A 17,665-nucleotide genomic window follows, 5' to 3' on the forward strand; every position below is an offset into this window, starting at 1 on the left:
TCCCTTACCATGTCCAACCTTAGTGAAATTCCAAAAATATTGTACACCGCTTGTCACATGCATCCTTGTCAACCAATAAAACATCCTTGCATTCTTGAATTGTGTGGTGCAATTATCTGATCATATTAAGTGTCAGTTGTATCGTATGTTCCTTTCCCTTAAACTATCATAGAAAACTTTAAAGCATCCTTGTACAAAGTCCGATGAATCAGTACGATCATCACTTATGTAGAAGTGATACTCTCTTACAACCTTTCTATCCTCCTCTGTGCTATCATCTGCATGCATGAATGCTATGTGTACAAAAATAGAAACTTGTGTAGAGTGATAATACATGGATTGTACTTCATTTTGAGGTTGTAGTGTATAATTTTCAGCGAAATCAACGATAGAGACAATGGTGCCAAGAGGAAATGTGTCCTTACATAACTTGAATTGCTCATCTAACCATCGAGCTCTATGTGTGTATGCATTATGTACTCATAAACTAGTTTCTCTTGAAACATTTTCATAAATTGAGTTACACATATATCATTTTTCACTAGCTCATATCTCTTCAAATCTTTTCCATCTTTAACTCCATATGTGACTGTCTTATATTTTCTGAAAGAAACTAGTTTCGTACCAATTTCATGTGCGCTCTCCAAATGTATGCATCTTGGTAAACGTCGCAAACCACCACATATAGCACAAGAACCTTCCAAACAAGGCATCTTATAATAAATGCAACCATCATATCTATTACACAGCACACTTGAAATAAATTCTCTTGCCGACTTAGGAGGTGCTTGTATATTACATTCCTACAAAACATCGTTAGTGTACAAAGTAGAACAAATATGATGAAAAAAATCATAATGCATGGAAAATTCAATATGCATCCTACAACAACACGTGGTGCGTACATGATTAATCTTAATATAACAAGGTTTTGCTATTTCAAAAAATCTTTGAGAAATTTTTATTTGAGGAAACTTTTGAAGGAATCTCTCATAAAATTTAGTTTGAGTCATATCCAAATAGTGTTTCGCATGTGGCTCATGATTTTTAGACCCAATTTGCCTTCTAACAACATCTCTTTGGTTGGGCGATACTCTTGTGTTGTCATGCCAAAAATTTTCAATTAATGTTTTTAGTGCATCTACAACAACCTTGTCTTTGCGTGGTAGTCTACCCGAGAATGCCCAAAGAGAATTATTGTTAGGTTCCTCTATTTGTTTTCGCCTCTTTAATGCTTTACTTAATGTTGTTCTGCTAACGTTTAATGACTTACTTGTTTTGCTTATCAAACGATCTTTTTTTATTTTCTTGCTCATTATGGTTGATGTAATGACACGTCGAGTAGCATTAGAATCTTTACTACGTGATTTTGAACCAATAGATTGATATGCATCAAATAGATTTCTGACAATAGTTCTTTCACTATTACTTTCAGATGATCTTAGGCCTGGAATTTTCATTGTCTCTCTAAAATTCAAATTTTTAATCATTTGAACAATTAATTGACATCTTGCGGTTTGATTTAAGTTTTTAAAATAGTTTTGCCATATTCTTTTAAACATTCTCCTACAAGTTCGTTCATTCATTTTATTGGGCATTGACTTCAATATATTCTCATCAATGTCAATTAGATACTTTGGTTTCCTACGAATGATTCTAGGAGGTGTTAACATCGGTGCACTATGTACATTCAATTCATCAAGTAGAGAAGGTGTAATATGTTCATCATTTAATTGATTATTCAATGCGGTATCTTCTTCAATTGCATTAGGTTCAAACGGTAAATTATCAAATGTTTGTTCTTCAATTGCATTAGGTGCATTATATTCGTTTGGTAAATTGAATTGAGATGTTGAGGATGACATACCTTCTTCTCCCATTGTTCTTATGTCACACAATTTCTTCATACGCTGCTTTGTCTTTCCTTTTGAGCCTCTCGTTGTTCCATCGTTCCTCGTTTGTTATTTCCCATGGTTGATATCGGTTGACCTAAATAGAATCATATTACATATATAGGTAAAGAAAAGTTCAAAAATAAATAAATAACCATAAATATGCATCTTATCACTATTTTTTGGAATCAAACTATTAAACAATCACAATTCAATCATTTGAAACCATGCAAAAACAAAAACTAATAAAAACAACAATTCAATCATTTGAAATCATGCAAAAACAAAAAAATTCACTTACTTTTATGTATACAACAGTGATAGAAGTGCAAACATAGTTCTAGTGGGGCCTTCAACGACCTCAAAAACTTCTTTTGAGGTCGTGAGGCTCTTGGGCAACTAAAACTATGTCTATAAACTGTGTACACTTTGTTAGACCATAAAATGTTGACAAGCCCAACGGTATTTTTTTTTTCCCATTCTGGGGCTGATAAGTAGTGTGTACGCTCTACTAAGCCTAAAAATGTTATCACATGGTAACGAATAATGGGAATAGTACCACATACCGCGCTACTGAGCCTTAAAAAAGTTATGGTAGGGCAGGGAACCTAATAGTTTTAGTACCTCGTACGTGCTATTGAGAGAGAGAGAGAGAGAGAGAGAGAGAGAGAGAGAGAGAGAGAGAGAGAAGAGAGAGAGAGAGAGAGATGAGAGAGAGAGAGAGAGAGAGAGGACAGGTAGAGAGAGGGAGAGAGGTAGAGGGAGGGAGAGAGTGAGAGAAGAGGGGGGGTAGGAGAGAAGATGGGGTATGGAGAGAGAGAGAGAGAGAGAGAGAGAGAGAGAGAGAGAGAGAGAGAGAGGGGGGGGGAGGGAGAGAGGGAAGGAGGGAGAGGGAGAGAAGAGGGGGGGAAGGGAGAGAGAGGGAGAGAGGGAGAGAAGAGGGGGGGAGGGAGAGAGAGGGTGAGAGGTAGAGGTAGAGGGAGGGGGAGAGAGAGAGAGAGAGAGAGAGAGAGAGAGAGAGAGAGAAGAGAGAGAAGAGAGAAGAGAGAAGAGAGAGGGGGAGGGAGAGGAGGGAGAGGAGAGGAAGAGAGAGGGAGAGAGAGAGAGAAGAGGGGGGAAGGGAGAGGTAGAGGGAGGAGAGTGGGAGAGAAGAAGGGGTAATGGAGAGAGAGAGAGAGAGAGAGAGAGAGAGAGAGAGGGGGAAGGGAGGGAGAGGGAGGGAGAGGATGAGGGAGGAAGGGAGAGAGGGAGAGAAGAGGGGGGAGGGTAGAGAGAGAGAGAGAGTAGAGAGAGTGAGAGAAGAGGGGGGTGGGAGAGAAGAAGGGGTATGGAGGAAGGGGAAGAGAGGAGAGAGAGAGAGAGAGAGAGAGAGAGAGAGAGAGAGAGAGAGAGAGAGGGAGAGAGGGAAGGAGGAAGGAGGGAGAGGGAGAGAGAGGGAGAGGGAGAGAAGAGGGGGGAAGGGAGGGAGGGATAGGGGAGAGGGAGAGAGAGGGAGAGGAGAAGGAGAGGGAGAGAGAGGGAGAGGGAGAGAAGAGGGGGGAAGGGAGAGGTAGAGGGAGGGAGAGAGGGAGAGAAGAGGGGGGAGGGAAGGTAGAGAGAGGGAGAGAGGTAGAGGGAGGTAGAGAGAGAGAGAGAGAAGAGGGGGGTGGGAGAGAAGAAGGGGTATGGAAGAAGAGAGAGAGAGAGAGAGAGAGAGAGAGAGAGAGAGAGAGAGAGAGAGAGAGAGAGAGAGAGGGGGGGAGAGTAGGGGGAAGGGAAAGAGGAGGGGTCTTAAGGGGTCATAAGATACCATATGACCTCTTAGGAAACAATACGACCTCTAATGACACCTAAGGGGTCATATGGTGGGCTAATAAAAGTTATATATAAAATTTAAAGTTATGAATAGAACATCATACAACGAGACTCCAAGCGAACAAACAACGAGGCTTCACTAAAAAGCAAGTGTAAGAGATTGACCTAACCCTAAGAGTACTGCCTAAGTTCTAAAACATATGATGATATTAAATTTGCAAGGTTATAAGACTGATCTCGATTGTGACTATAGGAATTACACACTTGATTTCTTTCATGGGTATGTACCATTCTAAGTTGTTTGACAAGTGATGATCATCATATACTACCACTACCATGCATACAACAAACTTTAATTTCTTTAGGTGACAGGCGTTGTGTAACAACATGGGAACTCTCGCATACCCACCACTATCATTCTACAGGACATCATCTGTGTTACTCTCCCTCTTTCTCTTACCACCTGTTGTTTTCTTCTGAAAAACATATTGCAGGTACTCTGACTCATCATGTTGCTTTGTTGACACTATTTTCCACATCTGCTCTGCTCATTAAAAAAACATTCGAGAAGAATATTGCTACAAGTTTCCTTGTTTGTCACGATAATACACTCGTGGTTCAATTTCAAACCCTATTCCTCCTATTCAATATACACACAAAAATTCATCAGTCAATTTTTTTAGGAGAGGATACATGATAAAAATCAAAGAGGAAGTTGCAGACAAGAAATAAATTCACTTACTTCTATAGAAGTGCAGACACAGTTGCAGTGGGGTATGGAGGGAGGGGGGTAGAGAAGAAGAGAAAGAGAGAGAGAGAGAGAGAGAGAGAGAGAGAGAGAGAGAGAGAGAGAGAGAGAGAGAGAGAGAGAGAGAGAGAGAGAGACCTTGTATGTGTTTGAGAGGGGGAGACAATACACTGACATGTGTATATACATGTTTAATATATTATATATATACATATATTATATGTATATAAACATATTATATATACAATGTCATATTATACACATATTATATATTACATATATTATATGTATATACATATATTATACATAGAATATCATATTATACATGAGCGCGTACACGCTGTTTATAGTAAAGGTAGCGCGTACGCCCTGTTTATAGGGAAACAAGCACGTACGCGCTTTTGACTGTTTAGGCTTGGAAATAGGCCTGGATGAAAAAGTTACGGATTGAAAGTTTGATTTCCCTCCATTTCTCTCATTTTGACGTGTTTTATTTTATCAACTTGGTTTATCGACTTTGTCATCATCAGGTTTACACTTCATAAAGTGGGTATTTCTAAAATTGCCACCATATTTTCACCCATCTTCTGAGGTTTCTAACCATATGATTTGTTTTCAATTTGAACAACAATAACATATTATTATTGAATTTCTTTTACTAGTGTCTCCATAGTTCTCATAGACATAGGTGCACCATTTTTTGAATAACTTTTGATATACTTATCCAAATTTAAAAAACTTTATATATTGTTGTAGTGCACTTGATTCTTTACAATTTTTTTTTAAAAAATGTATTTTTGATTTGTTTAGTGCAACTTATGCTTCGCGCACAAACAGGTACCTAATTTTCAGGATGTGCTCGATTGGAAAAATCATAAAAAAAAAATACTCAACAAAAAATTACAAAAAAATACACATCTTCTAGTGCTCACTCTTAACTATCTTTCTGTCAAAGGATTTATCAAAATACTAAATCTAACTATGACTTTTTGATGCACATGTTAGACACTATGTTATGTTTTTCAGCAAAAATCAGGGTCAGATTTTCGTGCGCGAAGGATTTGACCCCCTTAATCTTATCCAATTTTGAAAAAGTTTAGTAGTTTGGAAACTAGATTCAGAGTACTACAATATTTGTTCTTTGATTATCTTCATATCTTGAGTGGATGACTTTCAAATTTTGCCTCCAAGTTCAGGTTCACCTGATTTCAGAAAAAAAGTGTCCACTTATTCCCCCCCTTTTGACCACCATCTTTGTGCACTTACCCCTTTCATAGATGCATACAAATGTAGGTCGCTTGCTATGGAAGTGATCTCGTTAATTGATGCTGCAAAATATTGGATATATAATGCTCAAAGAAAAGGACCAAATAAATGGAACCCGAGAAAAAAAAAGAAGCAAGTACTATAAGAATCTTTCCAAAATTTACAACTATTCTTCCACATAATTTAGATAAATGGGTAAACTTTTGTTTATCAGAATTACTATTTTACAAAACTTTTCGTGATATTGAAAGGGACATAGGTCATGATGATGATACAATAGTATTGAATTGGGAAAACTTCAACTACAATCCATGGCATGTGCAAAGAAGACTAGAGGATGGAAATATTGATAAAAATGAAGACTCTATGCATGAAGAAAATGTTGTTGTAGAAGAAGCTACAATAGAGAATGAATGGGAAATTATATCAAGGCTTCATCATGATCAGATAATAGATATGCTTGGAAGAAGGGATATAGATAAAGAAACAAACTGGTCTACTGAATTCCAAAGTGAACAATATGCAAATGAAGCTATCGATTTTATTAATACCATGAGAAATGTCGGTTGTCTCATTCATGATGACATTCCACAGTTCATAAGCTATGGTAATCTTACTAAAAAACAAGAGCAAGCAGTTATTACTATAATTTCACACTATCAGAGCACTACAAATGAATGTCTGTTATTTATGATAATACAAGGGACAACAAGAACTGGTAAATCTCATGTGATAGGCACTATACACCAAGCACTTCAAAATGTGTCAAGACCAACTCTATCTCCTCTATTCCTCCTTGCACCAACTGGAGTTGCAACATTCAATATCGGAGCCTCAACAATTCATGCCAAATTATGAATCCCAATAAGAGATTTCAAAGAACTCGAGGGAACAATATTAACAAGCTTCCAAGAAGAAATGGCACATGTTAGAGACATATTGATCGATGAAATGAGCTTTATTGGCGAAAAGTTAATTGAAAACATAGATTTGAGATTATGTCAAGCTTTTCCACAAAGTGCAAATCGAACGTTTGCAGGTATGCCATTGAACAAAGTGCAAATCGAACGTTTGCAGGTATGCCATTGAATCAAGCTTTTTCTATTAAATTCTTATGAATTTCTTTTTTTTTTCAGTAAATATGTCAATTACTACATACAATATATATGAACTCAAATACTTAATCATCCGAAACTATTTTCAGGAATACCTATTATTTTGGTTAGGGATCTTGGACAATTGCCACCAGTCAATGATATGCCACCATATCAAAGCAAAAGAAGAGAAAAGTTATTGTGGGGAGAATTTAAAACTATTATCACTTTAGATCACGTGTTTTGGCAAGATGGACAAAACAACGAGCAACAAAAATTCCGCCAACTTCTAACAAATATAAGGGATGCAAAACCTACCATAGATGACTGGATGCTGTTAATGACGTGTTCTAATACAACAATTGATGCAAAAAACAACCAAGAGTTGACAACGGTGTACATTTAAATTTGCAACAAATGACAATGTTCACAACCACAACAAAAGGAAACTACACTCGTTGCAAAATCCAGTAACACATAGCATTGCCAGAAGAACAAGAAGCATTAATGATGCTGAAGGAGGAATAGACGATGAACTTGATACTGAACTAGTATTGTGTAATAATGCAAGGGTTATACTAACATCAAACCTATGGATTGAAGCATGACTTGTAAATGGAGCTCTTGGAAACATTCAAAAAATTGTATATACACCTAGAAGTGGTCCACCACACCCACCAACATATGTATAGGTTGAATTTGACAATTACTCAGGCATACCATTCGATGATCACCATCCATTTTTAGTTCCAATTACAACAATTGAAAGGGGTGGTTCTTCACAGATACCATTGCGTTTGGCATGTGCACTAATGATACACAAATCTCAAGGATTAACACTTGACAAAGCCACTATTGATATAGGACCAATAGAAATAATATGACACATTTTGTAGCAATATCTCGTGTGAAGTCCTTACAAGGACTACGAATTATGCCACCATTCACATTTGAAAGATATGCAAAAATGAAAAAGGGAAAACAAATTGAAAGTACAAAGAGAGAAGAACAGAGGCTGAAAGCAATGGAAAATAACTGATGTACACTTTTTTTTTATCAATACATTATATTTCATTTGTATATTAAAAAAAATTAAAAGCAATATTCAATACTCATTACAAATATTATACATAAATATGTGTTCAATTGACTATTTCATGTTGCATGTTGCATGTTGTATTGTAATCATTATTTCCAATACATCTTTTCTAATAACAGTTCAAGATTTACGATAGATTTATAATATTTAAAAACATTTTTTGTATGCAACAACTATCCCTAATAGTGGCTATACTTATCATAATAGTTTACATAACATATTTTCAATCAAAAGTTCACTTATCATTATATATTGTATATTATTTTAAACAAAATGTTACTACAATAACATCAAATTTTGAAATCTTGTAGGTATCATGGACAAAAAAACAATGAAATGCATGTGGGATAACCTACCCGAGCAGTTGTTGTTGATGATTATGTCAAAATTATCTACAAGGCAATTATCAAGAATGAGATTGTTTTGTAGGAGATGGAAAGAGTTACTTTCTTCACCTAATCGTCTTGAAAATGTATTTCAAGATCATTCTCCTCATAGATGTAATTTCTCATTGCACTTTTTTCCATTTGGGTCTAAAGCGATACAATCATGGATTATTGAAGGTGATGCAGATGTCTATATGTTACTTGCAACAAAGTTTCCAAGCTATTGTAAATGCATTGAGGCAGTTTCAGATGATATATATTGTTGTTCGAAATGGAGAAAAGACAACGATTGTTATTTCTACATATATAATAAATCTAATGCAAGTAATCCAACTTGGATAGAACTGTCGAATATAAGACAAATCACAACCACTTTACGTATTGATTTCATGGCAACCAGTTTTGTTTCTTCCAACAATCAAATTATAATCTTGCTTGGACAATACTACATGAGTACGAATGGTCAATGCTATATTGAGATTTACGAGTCAAAATTTGATGATTGGACTCAACTATTTGTTGAAAATTTTTACTATCCTTTTGGAAGAGGTTTTTGTTATAAAGACAGATTTTATTGGATGAGAAATCATACAAACAATGGTGAGGTTATCGAATTTGATTATGCTACATTAACTTGGACAATATTACCATTGCCGGTGGTTCCTACAACAAAGTACCTGCCAATAACAAGTTTCAACTCAGAAGAAGTACACATGAAAGCTTATGACAACTATTACGATGTTATGATTCATTGGAAGAGTTTTACAACATCTTGGGAACTAGCTAGATGTGACAATTACTTGCTACTGATTGACAAAGAATATCATAGAATATGGAAGTTAGACAAAGACAATAAAGAAGGTCAACAAAGAAATATATGGTCTCCTTTACACATCAGTTTACCCAAAACAATTCTCAGAGTAGCAGTCCATAACAACATAAGCATATTAATTGTGGGAGAAATAATATCATTATATAATATTCAAGGAAGAGTAATTCAAACGAGCTAACTATCAGACTTTGACACACAACTTCTTATTGAAATAAATAAGTATGGTAATTATATAACATTATTTACCATGCCAATGGATTTTATGAATGTATGGTGGCCACAATAATTAATATTTTCATTTTAAATATCTAGCAATGCAATTTCTTTTACTTGCAAATTTTTGTAAATCTCCTATTTTCAAATATACTAAACTTTCTACATGTTCATTCTTATATTAACAAAAAATTGATCCTTATGAATATTATTAAAATTGTAAAATGATTATTATTGAACAAATGTTAACCTTCTCAAATGTTATATAATACATTCTATTTATTATATTCTATTTAATACAATGCATTTTATTTAATTATTACTTCAATTTCATTAGCATTTAATATTAAAATTAATTGAATATATCATAACAAAATATTGAAGATATATAGACTTTACAATCTTACAAATTCAAAGTATCAACTCATAAATTACAATAATGTAAATCATTATTAAAATTCATATTGAAAATATATTTCACTTAATAAATACTAAACATATTAATTAGAATATAACGTATAGTTGAGATATATATTCTATCATAACAAAGAATATTCATCTTTAAATATCTGTTAATTAGTCATATGATTTATTTTTATTTGTTTAATATCAAACCAATAAAAATAAAAATTAAATAACCTATCAAAAAAAAAATTCACTAATAAATTAATATATAAAAAATGTATCTAAATTAAAGGTATAATATATAACTTACATATACATATATATTCATCTTACTAAAACTCTTTTTCCTAGCCATTTCTCATTCCTACTAGCAGATATATCTTATATAATCTATGTAAACTACGCTGAGATATATCATTCTCGAGGCACCTATTTGACTTTAGCATATAAAACTGATAAAAAATAATAGGCGCCTCGAGAAGGATATATCTCGACAAACTTTATATAGATTATATAAGATATTAGTTGTTAACACTAATTCCATTTTAAAAAAAATGAAAACTTCATTACAATGAATCTCAAAAGAGCAAGTCTTGTCAATGTAAAGTTGAATGGCTCCAAATGAGCCCACTAGGGAGTCTTGCTTAGTGCAAGGCTCCGACATCATAAAGGATGAGGTCGAGATCGTGCCTCCGACAAATTTGGCATAATGGATACCCTTCAATTGTATGAATTTGACGGAATGGATACCTCTTAGTTGTGCCAATTTGACAAAATAGATACCCTCAATTGTGCAAGTCTTGAAATGTCTATTTAATCCATATCAAATAGATACTTCAAAACTTCATCTGTCAATATTCTTACATAAATGTATTTAAATTATCTACAATATATAAAAATAAATATTCGCGCTCTCTGAAATTTAATGCCTTAAATTTTATTAACAAATAATATACGGCCTTCTCAATTTTAATTGGGGAAAACGGTCAAAACGAGAAAAAGCAGATCACGGGCCGTCAATTTCCAACCGTCAAATTTTCCAGTCCGTCACGGTACAAAGTAAAAGCTTTCGAAGCTTCTCTTTGCGTCAATTATAAAACAAAGTTGCCGCCATTGGACACGTTACACCGCCTTACAAATTACACGTAACTCAGTTCTTTGTTGTCACAAAATAACGTCATATATTTTGTTTGTGATTGAAGGTTTGCCCACGTTCAATTGATTTGAAAAATAGCAAATGATGATGGTATCTCGGCTACTGAGCATCCGATCTCGAGCGCCTGAACTTTGGTAAGTTCTCTGCACAATCTTTCATAATTTTCACTAATGCCCACTGTTGCACTTTTCGATATGGTTTGTTAAAAACCCTAAACAATCCCCTTTTAAAAGAAAAAAATACAATAGAGATGACTTTTTAAGGTTTTTTCATCCAAGGACTAGCAATTGAATTTTGTTGTAAGTGGAGAGTGATCAATGGCCTTCATGGAATTTGAATGGAATAGGCTTTCTTGGCTTGGTAAAGTATGTTTGAAATTATGAGCAGTCGAATGTCAATGGGTTAGATTATTTTTGCTTGCTAAATTTTTGGTGAGATTATTTGTACCGCATTCTAAGGACCTGTAAACAATGGCGTCACAATTTTTATTTAATTATCTTACCTTCATTGTTCTGGAATAATTGGCCGCCTTATTGTGGTGATGGGATTTTGAACCTGGATTATGCTCTGCCGCATTTTTAAGATTTGTAAATATCTCTCACACAATTCTTATGTAACAATCTCACCATATATCTGTTGGAGTTAGGCTGGGGTCCCATAGAGGGGAGCTTCCTAAAAAATAGAGTTGGAGCTGCTGAGTTTTTTTAGGAATATTTTAAAGTTGGCAGTCTCATAAATTTTGTACTGCATTTCAACCTAAAAATTTAAGCTTCTAAGTTTAAGGATGTTGGCAGTCCCATCTAAGTTTAAGCTGTTGTAAATAAATTTAGTTATCTTTCTAAAATTCAGATGATTGACGTGTAGCATAAAATATTCTTAAGCTGGTTGCCCTACCCCATTTTCACCTGCTTAAAATTACAGGCCTAAATGGTAGGGGCTCCTATTTTTTTGGGAGAAGATTTCAAATAATCCTTTAGCAGAAAAACAATTTTTTTATGGGATCACCTCTTCCTTAAAAATAGAGGTTAAGCCCCGTCCATGGGATCCCTGCCTTAACTCACCTAATTGGTGGGGCTGGCATTGGGCAAGAACGGGACAGGCATGAGAAGGCGGGAAAGGAAATTTAACTTCGAAAGAATTGGTTACACAATTGTTGTGCAATGCTTTTAGCACTTTTATATTAAGATTTGTGGCAAAGGGAATTTGAACTTGGGTTGCAGTTTGTCACATTTTTTAGATTTTTAAATGATTGATCCACAATTGTCGTGCGACATTTGTAGCACATTTCTGTGAAGAGTCGAGGGAAAGTGATTGAACTTGAGATGTGATTGACCACAATTTAAAGATGCGTAAACAGTAGTCACACGATTGTTACATGATAACCTCACAAGATGTCAGTAGGAATAACGGGTTGCCTTTTTTTGTCAGGGAAATCCCAACTTGAATTGTACAGTACAACAATAATAAAATTTGTTGATGCGGATCAGACAGATGTTATATAATAACCTGACTATATGTTTGTAGGAGTTATGGGCTGCCTTATTTCACTGAGAAAACTTTTAACCTAGTTTTTGGTGTTATGAGTGCACCTTTGTTCAACACAATTGCTCAGATAATATATTTGGAAATTGTTGAACAGAACATATACAAGAGAATGAATCCTCTTATTCTATATTTTTTTTTTGTTAGGACTGGCTTTTTACAAAGAGGGAAAGATGGAGCTTCAGATACTTGACTTTGGTTAAGTTCTTTTTAATAGATTGTAGTGGTATTAAATGCATATTGTAGTAGATGATGATCAACCAACTAACCATAAAATTAAAATCATTGACTAACCATACAGGAACTTTGCAAGTATATAATGGGTGATTGAAAAAATCAATTGGAGTGATTACTTCTTGACTGAAAGGTCGAGTGCTTAAATGCCCTAAAGGTCCCCATCCTCCTATATCAATGGAGAACCATGACTGATAGAGCAGCAATCCAGTGGACAACTTAGCCTTGTGTTAGTTAGCATCAAGAGTTTTATTTCTTTTGATCCATTTGTTGGGATGGAATTTGTATACTAGTACAATTCTTATCTAAATAATTGTGCTAATTAGTGTTCTCTCATGGTGCGATTGTGAAGGTGCATAATTGCAAGCAGATGTTAGCATTTTTCTTTATGGTTCTATTTTTTTTGGCTAAAGGTACGCAGGTTTAAGAGACTCTAGACTTAGGAATTTTTAATGTGATGCCATCTCCCAATTTGTGTCAACGAACCAAAGTGGGAAATAAAAGTATTACATTGATTATAAAACTCAGAATTAAGCATCTACAATTCTTTAGCTCCAAGCACATCACCATTCTTGGAAATAAGGTAATTGTAAAATATAGTGGTCTTCATCATTTATCTTATAGTTGTAAAAATTCAGACTCATCAATTGCTTGGCAAACCCAAAATCTTAAAAACTTGGGATTCAGCAAAAATTTGGGGAAAAACTTGCCAATAACTAGGCAATGTTATCGCGTTTCCTGAAGTTGAGAGATTTTGGCATTCCCGACTCTCTGATTATTGCTGTTTGGAGGCTTTATGAGATATTTATTGGGCAGTTCCGCATTTCTCATGTTTTATTAGACGTTGTGAAGAGTACCATTAGGATCAAGCAAGGGTGTACTTTCTCACCAATTCTTCTTGCATTTATATTGATGAATTAGAGGAATTTATATGGTGGCATGCCCACTTAGATGATGATGGTATTTATATTGAACATATGGAGGATATTTTCAAAAATGGTATCCTTTTAATCGTATTACTTGTCAATGCATTGCTTATATAGTATGAAAGATACCATTGTTACTATCAGTATTGGTAAGCCTTGGCTATTCTGCTCATACAAAATCTTTTCTACTTTGTTTTCCAATTGATATTTATCTCCACCTTGTATATCTAATCTGCAGGTCTTTATTACTAGTTTGGTTGTTTTACATGCTGATCAATAAATGCAGGGTAGCTATGCCACACTCTGGTATACAACATATGGATTTAATGTGAAGCTCTCAAAATACCTCAATCCTGCACCAATGCCACCACGATGGATGCCAATCTCCATGGCATGTGAAATCAAGGAATAAAAGTAAAGAACTTCAGCAAACATTCAGAAATAAAAGAAATTTTGTGAGCTACATAATTGCAACTCACAACTAACTTCTTGCTGGAGAAACCCTCAAATGGGCAGAACACTGTAGTGAGAGTGAACACTTGCTCCTCATGCCACTAATTAACAGTCATACATGTTATACAGTGCCTCAATGGGTCTTATAATACATCTGTAGACTGTCTTGAAGAGAACATGACCTGCAACACACTTGTAACTAAGTTAAAATGGAAAATTATGACTCCCAACTCCAAAAAACAGGGAGGACAACTAAACCTCTCAACTTCATAAATGATAAATTCTCACATCTGCCATTACAGATGAGAGAAACCTAACACAAGGCTAAACAGAGCTAGATACCATGCCCTCTTGGAATCCATGGAGCCCTCTCACAGTTGGAGCTTCCACGGTACCTGCAACCACTCTCTACATGAAGGAAAAACCACTACATGCACATGCAGTGGTCCTATGTGTTGATGCGTATTTTGTACACGACCAAACACAGAATAAAATACCTAAAGGGTACCTTATCCTCTCTTGAATAAAGCCTCTGAATGCCGAAGATGTCGCGAAAAGGATCAATCGGGGTGACTTCAAGGTTCTTTGCTGTAGGATCTCTACGTGTGGATAAGCTCTCTGTGGTATGATGTGATTTTGCTATAATCACAAGGGGACTTACACTTCAATGACCTGAACGTCTGATTTGCTTTGAATATTGCTGGAACACAGGTTTTTACTAGCTTTAATTTGAAAAAAGGAAAAAAGATGAGGGTGAGGAAAGAATCTAATCTTAATACTAAGGAATGTAGGAGCAATGATTGATCTTTGATGAAATTCTAACTAGGTCTTGTTTTGACATCCCAGGACCATCTCCACAAGGTTAGTGCGATCTTCGAAGGAAAGCTTTATGATGTTCAAATCATCACTACAGGCATAGACACCATCAGGCTGATGCATATCAATGAAGAAGCGACAATTGAAGTTAAGCTTAAGCTGAATGATTCCAGTTGACTACACAAGGCAAGTCTGCAATCAACAAACTGCTAGTAGTATGGATATACGAATTTCACCATCAATCAAGCACATTTCTTCCACTCATCTAATAACATGAAATCAAATATGAGAAGTATAGAGACCATGCAAATTGTCGAATCGACCCATAAATTTCACCATTTCTTCAATGAAGTTTTACAAGTCTTTTACAACAACATCTTGGCAACAATCTTTGCCTTCTCTCTCTACTCTACTCTAATTACTATTCTATCAACTAGCTAATCACCTTCTAACTATTCTCTATTCACTAACTCCTCTTTTTCTGCCTTTACAAAATGAAGAGTCGGGGCTTATATAGTGCCCACAATACAATTCGATGGCTAAGATCAATTTGAGGTCAATGGCCAAGATTCAATAACGAAAACCCTAATTAGGGTTTGTTACAACCATTACATAACATTTAATGCTTGACCAATGATAAAATTGTATTAATTGGACACATGTCTTCTCTGGAAAATTCGACCAATGGATAGCTGGGGTAGGTACATCGAAGTTTGTGCCACCTCCCATGAGTTAGGTACATTGAATCTGGACATGCTGAAGTGGACCAAACCGACTGAAGAAGTGACGAATGGGATGCCACCTCGTCTGACACTTGGAACTTGGTAGATATTCAATTCGATGATGCTGAGAAGCTAGCTTTAATTAACTCTTCTAAAACTATCTGCTTCTTCAACGAACCCTTGCTCTAACTTCCTTTGTCTTTGATGTGCAGGGTGATGATGTACCTCGCCTTGGAATGTTGGATTTGAAGAAGTTGCCCTTATCCTTGCTCGATCTTCTTGGAGGAGATCATCCTTGTCCTGGACCGGATCTTCTTTGATGAGAGCCTGCCGACTTGTAGATCCTCCGGGCTTAGGAGTCGCCATCTTGATACGTACACAACATTTCAAAATTAGTTCTTAAGCATTATATCTTGAAGTGTAGAAATTAGGATTCAAAAGGAAGATTTAAGATTTTAATTAGGAAACTTCATGATAAATCTAGAGTTATCATTTCTTAATTAACCATGCAATACTTAGATTTTTTCAAAACAAATGTCTAAAAATCAAACCTTGAACAAGGGTGTTAAGATGATTTCGCCATACCTCCTCTTGAGTATTAAACTCTAAGAAATGATGTAAAGATAGATGAATTTCGCTAGGCAAAGTGTAGATCAAAGCCTTCTCTTGAACAGATTGCGCCTCCTTTAGCTTGGAAAAGAATAAACTCCACTTCCTTCTAGCCTTCAACACTTGAAAGAAATTCGCTCCAAGCAAAGCCAGATTTCGCTCCTCCAATTAGCTCTCCAATTTCGCACTTAAGAAAGTGATTGAATGATTTGAAATGTGAAACAAAACCTCTCCAATATATAGAGCGCCTACCCCTTTGCTTCCTCTAGGTCGACTTGGCAAAAAGGAGGTTAAAAATAAATAAAATTCCAAAAAAAGGGGGCCGACTTGGCAAAATAAATCAAAATAGTGCCTTGAGCGCTTTATAAAAAATTAATTTTAAATGCCTCCAAAATAAATTTCGATTTTCTAAGGCTTAAAATCAATTTATTAAATGCCAAAATGCTTTAATTTAATGCTAATTTAATTTTAATTTTCCAAATGCCTCAAAATTAGCAATTCTGGCGATCAAATGCAATTTGGAGAATATTAATTTACAAAACAAGGCTTGATTAAACTCCATGATGATTTCGCCCTGGACCCTCTTTGAGGGTCAGGAGCGATTTTCCATTTTTTGCTCAAAATTAGCATTTTCAACGTTCAAAAATCTCTTCAAGACATTTTAAATAGGCTTCCTCACTGACCTCCAGACTTTGCTCTATCCAATTTGGGGGAAAAAGTGCAAGTTTGATGTTTTTCGCCTTGGACCCCCAGCAAGGGTCAGGAGCGATTTTTTAATTTTGACTACAAATCTTCACTTCTTCACCAAAACACTTTCTCACCAAGCTAGATCACGTTCAGGCCTCCAAAATAAGCAAGAAAATCATGCTTCCAATTTTTTCGCCCTGGACCCTCAGCAAGGGTCAGGAGCGGTTTTTTGATTTTGGGTTGATTTCCTCTTTTGTTGATTTCACTTTGATCTTGCAAGAATAGTGCACTTTTGAAAATCTCGCTCTGGACCCTCTTTGAGGGTCAGGAGTGATTTTTGCTACTTGGACCAAAATGCTTCACTTTTCATCTCGAAATTTCTTTGCTAAGGAAGATGTCATCTTGCTTCATGCTATGAATAAGTTCTCATGTCCAAGAAAGGTCAAAAAATGTGCACACAAAGAAAATCGCTCTGGACCCTCTCTGAGGGTCAGGAGCGATTTTGCCTTTCTTGGGCAAAACTCTTTCAATTCATCATCTTCAATCAAGTCTGGATACTTTATCATGCTCACTTCATCCTCCACCATGCCTTTGACATCTCAAATCGACTAAATAAGGCTAAAAAATGACCTTTATAAGATTTTTCGCCCTGGGCCCTCTCTGAGGGTCAGGAGCGATTTTCCTATTTTCATCAAGGTCCTCCATCATTTCAAGTCAAAACTTCTTCAGGTGGGTGGAGAAAGTCATTCATTTCCCTTTCATGCCCAAAACTTAGTCTCTTTTCATTGCAA

At 35.5% G+C, this 17,665-nt stretch overlaps 1 protein-coding gene across 1 annotated transcript in view; it reads left to right on the forward strand.

The window, feature by feature from the left end:
• The first annotated feature begins 10,856 nt into the window (after window positions 1-10,856).
• Window positions 10,857-17,665, forward strand: part of LOC131041792 (uncharacterized protein At1g32220, chloroplastic) — a 150,195-nt gene continuing 143,386 nt past the window's right edge. Inside the window, exon 1 of the mRNA XM_057975002.2 lies at window positions 10,857-11,019. Within this exon, the coding sequence (XP_057830985.2) occupies window positions 10,967-11,019 (53 nt within the window). The 5' untranslated portion in view covers window positions 10,857-10,966. The remainder of the gene's footprint in view (window positions 11,020-17,665) is intronic.

Source organism: Cryptomeria japonica, chromosome 3 (genome assembly GCF_030272615.1).
Source record: "Cryptomeria japonica chromosome 3, Sugi_1.0, whole genome shotgun sequence".
In the NCBI taxonomy this organism is placed as follows: domain Eukaryota; kingdom Viridiplantae; phylum Streptophyta; class Pinopsida; order Cupressales; family Cupressaceae; genus Cryptomeria; species Cryptomeria japonica.